Below are 8,946 nucleotides of genomic sequence, written 5' to 3' on the forward strand. Positions count from 1 at the left end.
ATGTTAACATTTATTGGCTTGAGAATGGATGCTTTAATAAATACAGAAGCTTTAATAGATAGACACGAAACCGTTTTCGTTAATTTTCAAGATTTAGTAGAAGCAAATTAGCTGCAAGGTATAATAATTTCCAAATCACAGCGACTTAATTATTTAGGTAACGCTTGTACTTGTAAGTGTTGTTTTCTTAGCTCTTTGTCGGCTTTTCGAAGACAGCCCCGCCCCCTTATCCGGCCACCCAGTTCATTTGCCTTGGGTCGTCATGCAGTTTTTCGCCTTTTTGCATGCCATTGACTGACGCATCCAACTTGCGATTTTGGATGACTTGCAGTCGCCGGCGGCTTTCCTCTGCGAGTAACACGGCGCTTTTTCTCTGTATATGGTACATACATATTTATTTATTGTTTAAAGCATAAAATACAATACAATGCTATAATAAATTAATTATTTATTTTAAATAACTTTTATACACGAGCTGCGAGCATGAAAAGGCACTTTTCACGCGGCGGGGCATCCCCTCGTCGATCCGCATGTTAGCTTCTTGGTTCTCTTTGTGTGTGTGCGTTTGTTGTTTTTTTTTCTTTCTTTGTTTGTTTTAATGGATGCCCCCCTGTCCCCTGGACTTTCACTTTATGGCAACTGGGGGACAGATGTCGCTCTAAGCTCTCAGCTCATAGCTCTTAGCTCTTAGTTGATGATGATGAGGCAGCAATAAATAGATTCAAGCGGCGCTGATGAGTTCGATGCTAACTAGTGACTGACTAATGCTTGGCCTCCTCCTCGTTGACCACGATCGGTTCGATCTCCTTGACTTCGGCGGGGGTCTCCTCCTCGTTGTCCGGATTCTCCGGCAGGACGCGCACCTCCACGCGATTCGAAGAGCTGAGCGACTGCTCCGGCTCCTCGTCCTTCTCCTCGCCATTGGCCTGCTCCTGGTCCAGATCGTGTTCGTGATCATTGTGCTCATCGGAGCGGCTTTGGGCCTTGTGGTTCTGGGGAAGGTTCTGCTGCTGCTGCTGCTGGTTGGGCTGCTCGATGGCCGTGAGGATGGACTGCAGCAAACCCTGCGACAGGATCTCCTCGTGATTGGCATCGCTGTGGGCGACACCAGGAGCATTGTTTAGGGATCCGCCGAACTGCACCTGGAAGTTCTGCGTCGGCTGCTGTCCGTTCAGCTGGATGCTCTGCGACTTCTGGGCAGATAGAACATCGAGTCCATCCAAACCGGGCAGCTGGTGGGGATCAGTGCCATCGGGCAGTGCTGCCACGGAGTTCTTTTGCGATGCATATCCGGTGTGATCGTAGTCCAGGTCATTTCCAGATGGTGGTGGACCATAGCTGTCCGCCGGCCCGGTGACCAATTGCTGGGTGTGCTGCTCCGCCACTGGGATGCTCTGCGAGATGGCGTTGTAGGCACCGGCGGATGCGGCGGAAACGCTGCCAAAGTGTTGCTGCACCAACTGCTGTTGCTGCTGCAGTTGCTGTTGCTGCTGCACCTGGTACCCATTGCTGCTCACCAGATTCGGGCCGTGACCGCAATCGTGCACGATGATGGGCTGCTGCTGCTGCACCTGCTGCAGATTGAAGCGGGGAGCCTGCAGCGGCAATGGAAGTCCTTGGGAGTGGAACTGCGAGGCGCTGTAGCTGTTCTCCGAGTGGTGGTGCTGCTGCTGCTGTTGCTGCTGGTAGAAGAGTGGTCCGGATGGAGCGGCGGGCAGGTACTGCTGAGTTGGTGGTGGTGGTGGTCCCAGGGGTCGCACATTGGCCACTGGTGGTGGTGGTGGCAGGTACTGGGGCTCCGGTGGTGGTGGTGGTCCCGGTGGTCCGAACTGCTTCTGGTGGACGAAGGCAGGACCAGGCTGTGGGGCAGGCAGCTGCTGCTGCAGGCTTAATTGGGGCGCAGATGGTGGGGGTGGTGGCTGGTACAGGGCTTGTGGAGAAGGCAGTGGCTGTGGCGCTGATCCGGAAACGGGAATCTCATTGGCGGCTGGGGGAATATAAGTCTGTGGTTGCTGCTGGGGCTTTACTCCAAACTTGTCCAGATGCTGAACGGTGGCTCCAATGGACTCCAGGAGACCGGCGGGAACGGGTGGACGATAGGCCACCGGCTTGTTGGGCTGACCGGCGCCGTGCTGCGGGAAGGGCTGGGGATTGCCGGATGGTGCTCCATACTGGACGTTCACATTGGATTGCGATTGCGAGTGTGCGTGGCTGCTGCTGCTGGTAAGGGCTGCAAACTGGGGTGGTGGAGGTCCGTAATTACCACTTGGTGGTGGTGGCGGTCCATAGTTTCCACTGGGTGGTGGTGGAGGTCCGTAGTTTCCACTTGGTGGTGGTGGAGGTCCGTAGTTTCCACTGGGTGGTGGTGGAGGAGGCCCATAGTTACCACTTGGAGGTGGTGGTGGAGGTCCGTAGTTACCACTTGGTGGTGGTGGTGGAGGTCCGGAGTGTCCGATAGTCTGGTACTTCTGGGCGTGCACAGAACCTGGAGCGAAGGAATCCGAAGGAGGCTTGGAATAGGAATCATCCAGAGAACCAATGGCGGCCTGTAAGTAGAGTGGTGTTAAAATAAAATAAGGTAGAGGTAAGGAGCTAGCCCTGGGTTGGGCTCCAACTCACCTGCAAGGCTTCCGCTTCAATGGAGTTGCCTCCTGGTCCGGTGATCACATTGGCTCCATCGCCGCCATTCTGAAGGGCCACTGCCACGAGCTGTTCGTCAGTGAGTCCGTCGATGATGCTGCCACCACTGCCGCTTCCAGTGGTGCCACCGCCCAAGCTGTACTGCGTTCCAAAGGAGGATCCAGCATGTCCTTGGGCCACCTGGCTATAGCCACCCTGCGTTTCGATGTGGTTCTGCTCCACGTAGGCTCCCACTGGCGCCGGGATCGGTTTCCAGCCATCGCAGGCCGTGTGGAAGGGAGCCTGGGATCCGCTAACACTGTGTGTGTGTCCCGAGGAGTCGATCTGGATCTGCACCTGCTTCACTGGTCCGGGCCCACTGGGTCCACTTGGCCTGGAGTGTCCGCCGGTCAGGATAATCGTGGTGGCTGGTCCATTTCCGTTGCCGGGCAGGGACACGGGCAGTGGTGGTGGTCCGTAGTTCGGTGGCGGGGCATCGAAGATCTGCTTGGGCGGCAGATTCAGCGGTCCGGAGGCAGGAGGTCCGTACGAGGTGGCTGGCTGGTGGGCGGGCTTGAAGAGTGGTGCGGCATGTGGCGAGGGCAGCAGCTGTGGTGGTTGTGGTGGACCGTACTGAAGCTTCGGTGGTCCGTATTGTGGAGCCGGGCGGTGCTGGATCTTCTGTGGCGGCGGTGGACCGTACTGTGGTGGGGGTGGACCATACTGAGGCGCTGGCTTCGGTGGTGGTGGACCATACTGTGGGGCAGGCTGCGGGGGTGGACCGTACTGTGGTGCGGGCTTCGGTGGTGGTGGACCGTACTGTGGTGCCGGCTTGTGCTGGATGTGCGGTGGTCCGTAGAAGGGCTTGGGCACTCCGAAGTGGGTCTTGATCTGCTCGTGCAGCGAGCTACCGCCGCCACCGCCTCCTCCGCCGCCTCCCAGGAAGTTCAGCTTGGGTGGGCCGTATTTGATGGCCGGCGGACCGTACTCCCTGAAGGGAATCTGCTGCGGCACCCCGTATTCCCGGTGGGGCACGTGCTGCTGCTGGGGCGGTGGGCCGTACTGGGGGGCAGGTCGTGGCGGCGGACCGTATGTGTCGAATCCTGCCTCGCGGCGCTTAACATCCTTGCCGTGCAACACCGCCTGGGCGGCGCAGAGGCAGCAGGCGGTCAGCAAAGTCAGGCGGAGCAGCATCTGCGGGCGGAAGGAGTGGTAAATGTGGGTCAGTCATTTGTCAAGATAGCATCTGGCGGGAATATAGCTGGCCCCGAGCGATTGGACCGGAAGTTAATCTCCTCAAGGGAGTCAGCCACAAAAAAAACATAACTCAGATCAAATCAAATTTACAAAACTCGCAAAAAATGTTGTCCATCGTTAGCGTACAAATTGCAAATAAATGTGACTCTAAATACATTTTCTATCGTCTTATTATTTATTGTTTTAAGAATATAAAACTATTGTAAATATTTATAGCTATGAAAAACACCAGATTCGCAAGCCTTCAATGCTATAAACGCCTCAAAGTATCTTATAACTGAAAGGGTATCTAAACTTCAGCGTGTTGAAGTAACTTTATCTCGTGCCAATTTTTTTTTTCATAAATGTAACAAATGATTTCAACAGAAAGAGTTGTAATATGACGGGTTAGTCGGCTAACCGTCATCGTAATATTCATTGAGTGGCATCCGCATAAAGTGTCTCCAGTTGCCATCCATCTCAGCCACCCGGCCTCAACCCCTTTTAACCACTACCCATTTGTTAGCTGTCTCAGTGACCTTTTTGGCCGCCGGCAACTTGTCAAGGCTTGTCAGAGGTCACGGGTCACAGGCCGCAGCTCACAGGTCCTCAATTCGCTCGCCATTTCAGCCAGGTGTCGTTTTCCGTGAGCTAGTGACAGTGTGTGTGTGTGTGGGTCACCCTAATGCCAACCCCATGCCCAAGTATGTAACCATTATATGCGCTAATTTGCAAACCTACGACCCGCCTCGATTTACTTGACTCTCGGAAAACACTGTGCAGCAAGGTTGGGTTGGATAATAAAATTTAAAGCAGGAAAATAACATTTACATTTGAATTTAATAGTTGATCTTTGACAATCGCTTAACAATTTTATTGCCAAATTTTACATGACACATAGAAATGCTATAGAGTGTCGTCATACTATATGACTAAAAGTATTATTGCACACAACTTTTAATACCTTACTATTTTATAACCTAAATAATACTTATCCCAACTAAACCTCAAATGCATTGCTAAATACTCGAGAGCCATAAAACATTTCTCATCAATTATTTTTTGGCCAACGGCGGAGGCGCTAATTAATCCATTAAGGCCAAGTTTGTTGCGCGGTGTAATTGTCATTGCGGTTGCCCAGAAAACGTTGGCGTATTACGCTCTAATTAAAACATAACCCGGCCAGACTTGCCACCATCGTCATTATGATCATCATCATTACATTCCTTATGGATGTCGCCGCTCATCGTGATCATCAATAATTCAGCAGGCGAGTGGCAGTGGCGACTTTGTGTCAGTTAAATAAGCAACCAAATAACAATCAACTGAAAAGCCAAAAACAGAAACACCGAAATAACCAAAAATAACCATTGGCCAAGTGGGAATGAAGGGGGGGTATATAATTGGTTTTATGTTTAACAACAATAGCAAATAAGCCAATCAAAACGGGCCAAAGAAAGGCGATATCAAAACGGCGCTTCTTTCAAAATTCGACGCACAACACGCGATTTAGCCGCTTGTAATGCCAATAAATGTAGCAAAAGGCACGCGGATCGACCGCAAAAAGGTGACGAAGCTGGAATGCCCTTATATAAGAAAGTGATGGTTTCGTTACGTAAGAGGTGAAGGTATCATGAAGATGAGTGAATTGTTTACTCAATGAATCATGCATTTTGTAAATACGACTTTTTTTTATTAACGATTTAGTTAAATAAGTGGTGTTTGTGGTGAAGATTACTGGTATTTATATAACTATCATTTTGGTTACTCACATTATGTGTTTCGCTAATAGGTTAAATGTATCTATTTAGTTTTTCAACCTAAGTGTCTTAGTTATTAAATTCTAATACATATGCTATGAATTTAAATTCGATAATTCCCCTTGACCTCACATATATACGCAAAGCTCTTATGCAAATACCTTTGCTCAACTGCCTAAGATGACAAATCCGACTTCAAAAGAACCAAACCAGCGTCATCCAACCACTAGCCAACTGTAATAGCCAATTAATAATGCCATTTGCCATGATCGCTTCGTCTCTTTCTGGATTGCATAATGCGGGCAATCAGCAATCTTTGGAAATGGAAAAGTGCACCTCAATGGTCAGCGATGCGCATTGAATACGACTACCACAATGAGCCACAAAATGTTGTTGTTACTTCTTTTCGCTTTTTGGGTTTTTTTATTTTAATTTTTTACTTTTTGGCCAGCGGCGGCGTTAAAATGTCATAAGCGGTCGAAACGGAGAAGAAGATACAAAAAAATACAAATAAAAAAAGAGCCGCGCCGAAAAGGTAACTTTCACTTGGCTCCGGGTGTATCTCTATATTTCCATGTATCTGCGTATCTGTGAGGTTCGCTTCGTGGGGATGAGTAGGTGTCACAAATGTTGGCAGTGAAATTATGCGCCGCATAATGAAAATACATTATAAAAGAAATGGCAAACAATTAAAGGGGGTGCTGGTAATGGTGTGCTGGGCATGGGCGTCTGTTTGTCGAAGGTGTAGAGGGTGTGGGGGAGTTGCCCCGGTGCCCATTGTCTGTGAACCGTGTGAAGTGACCCGCATGTGGCCACCACTTGCAACTCAATTCCATTGTGGATCGCTTTTTCAGCCCCGTATTCGAGTCACTAAGCCACTTGGTCGCATATGTACAGTTGGACTCAGAAATGCAGTTCGAATGTAAAGTATTGGATTCATTTAGCAAAATTTAAAAATTATCCATTTTGACAATTGAGTATTAAGAGATTGAACTATTGCTTAAATCGGTATTTAATATATTTCACATTCATATTAAATGAGTAGTAAAGGCTTTAAAGCATTTTAAAGCCTATTTCTTCGATCTCATCTATATAGTATGTGACCCACAATCGACCACCTGTCACTGGTCACCGTTTTTGCGGGCGGTCACTTCTTCAGTCACCGCTTTCTTTGGCCGGCGTTCGATTTCTGTTCATTAGCATAGCCCACAAATATTTGTTATTGATGCTAAACAATTGACAACAACGGCAGACGGCAAACAAATAAAACCCGGGCTATAGCAACAGCAACAAAAAAACAACATATAAACAAACAGACGGGCCGGCAAAACTTTCACTCTCGCTGAGAAGACGTAAATTTAGTTCGAAGATGAAGGGGCCAGAAAACGAGGCAAAAGTTCAGCCGGGAAGCGATTCCGGAATGCCAAAAGGGTTGCCGGGTGGGAGGACGGGGCCCTAAGTTTTTGGCCACAGCTGCCTGTTCTGTTCCCAAAAAGTCGAGAATCGTAATCTCCGTTAATTAAATTTCCCACACCACTGCGCCCCACAACAGCGGGCAAATGTGAATGCGAAATTATTTATGAATCAATTTCGATAATGAATAAATTATGTCCGGAGACAGAAGGGCCAGCTTCCGACCGTCTTCTGCCAGCAAATGAATAATCTGGCCAAGGATTTGCCAGGCAATCCGGGTCCTGCATCAATTTTCGTTTGGACCATCTCGGAACAACCCTCATCAATTAGCAGAGGTCGTGTCACAAGGTCAAAGGGCCAAGGCGCAGGCGTGCCCACCCAAAAAAAAAGGTTCATTTGCACAGAAACTATGGGATTTCGATTCTAATTTTCGGACAATACTGAATTATAGTTATATTATGGTGCATATAATTATTCTACTACTATACTATTATTCTCCGTCTTCATTATTCCTCTAATTTGTGTTACAATTTCCTTTCGCAACGTTTGTATCACAATAATCCGCCCATTTAAATATCCTAATTTGTTTTCCGTGCACTTGGATTTTTTCAAAGTTTTGGGAAATCTATTTGGCACCCAAGGGGTCGGATAACTTTTACTTTCGCTGGCATCTCCCTCAAGTCCCATAGTCTCTTCTCCTAATTGGGCTTGTGTTTGAGTTTCTTCCGTAATCCTTTGCACTCGAGTCCAATTAGAAAAGCGATTCTTTACCATGCCAGCTGCTTATCCTCGTGGGTTATTCTCGTCACAAAGGCACTCGAACAAAAAATGTAGTTGTTTCAATTCGATTGTTGAAGGCACTGCACACAGAAAGGATCCGGAGCTCGTAAAAAAATTGAAAAAAAATGCACTCACGAAACGGATCACGGGATCGGTTCGGAACGGTTCGAATCGGTACGGATCGTTTGGGGATCTTTAAGCTCAGATCTCGGATCTGATCTCTCGACAACGGATCGGCGACGGCGACCGTTGCTTGTCAGTCGCGAGTTGAAAATGCTGCCGCTCAGATGATAACGCCAGCTCATATAGGTAATAGCCCGGCCAAACGTCGACGTCGCTGCCGCCGCGCAGCCGCTGTAGAAACCGAAACCGAAACCGAAACCGATTCCCATTCCGAATCCGAATCCGAATCGGAATCGGAATCCGAGTCCCCCAGTTCGAATCGAAACCGAAAGTGAAGAAATTTCGTAAACACGGAGCAAGGTGCCGAGTCTTAAGGGACAGAAGAAGCTGGAGCTGAAGCTGAGAGCTTTTACCTCTCTCGCGACCAGTTTTGCAACATTTTCACATCGATATCTTGGCATCGAAGCGCTGGGAGCAACCTTGCCACATGGGGCAAGTACGCCGCCCCATCATCACCAGCATCACCGTCATCTTCATCGCAGTACCGCGATGCCAAGTGTCATTTTTTGCCAGTCGAAGTTGAGGATCCTTGTCAAAGTTCAGAGCCTTGCCTTGAACACCGACTTGAGTGGTGATTTTCGAGTGGCTCCGTCTGGGGCTCTTGACCAATGTAAACATGACTAAGTTAATGGGTTTTCCAAAACGTACGCTTCCTCATGATCGCCAAGTGTTAGTCAGGAAAACAAGGGAGTTTCATCATGAGTTGCAAATGGGTTGGACAAATACTACTTGTATACATTTGCTCTTCGAGTGGTTTTTGTTTGGAAAAATGTTGCATTTTCCTATACATTTTTTTTAAATTCCAATCTCTATGCTGAAGTAAAACTAACAAATTAAATTTTGATTTTTTCCAAGACAAACTGCATTTATAATAAATTTATAAGATTTTTAAGTCCCTAATTAAAATCCTCATTAAAAACATATCTATTTTGGTTTGTGTTTTCTATTCAATTCC

At 48.2% G+C, this 8,946-nt stretch overlaps 1 protein-coding gene across 1 annotated transcript; it reads right to left on the reverse strand.

Moving 5' to 3' along the window:
- Positions 1-428: 428 nt before the first annotated feature.
- LOC6618539 (trithorax group protein osa) lies at positions 429-8,071 on the reverse strand. Its single transcript, XM_002042763.2, has 3 exons — positions 7,800-8,071; positions 2,620-3,813; positions 429-2,546 (listed from the first exon to the last, which is right to left on the reverse strand). Exons 1-3 carry the CDS (start codon positions 7,800-7,802, stop codon positions 762-764), a joined length of 2,982 nt encoding a protein of 993 aa, XP_002042799.1. The 5' UTR covers positions 7,803-8,071; the 3' UTR covers positions 429-761.
- Between the last annotated feature and the right edge of the window lie 875 nt (positions 8,072-8,946).

The sequence above is a fragment of the Drosophila sechellia genome, chromosome X, assembly GCF_004382195.2.
Source record: "Drosophila sechellia strain sech25 chromosome X, ASM438219v1, whole genome shotgun sequence".
In the NCBI taxonomy this organism is placed as follows: domain Eukaryota; kingdom Metazoa; phylum Arthropoda; class Insecta; order Diptera; family Drosophilidae; genus Drosophila; species Drosophila sechellia.

What these genes read in the sequence shown, in the direction of transcription:
- LOC6618539 (XM_002042763.2), bottom strand. An exon ending in TTGAAGCGGAAGCCTTGCAG is followed by an intron (nt 2,547 to 2,619) that starts GTGAGTTGGAGC and finishes CTCTACTTACAG; the next exon opens with GCCGCCATTGGTTCTCTGGA.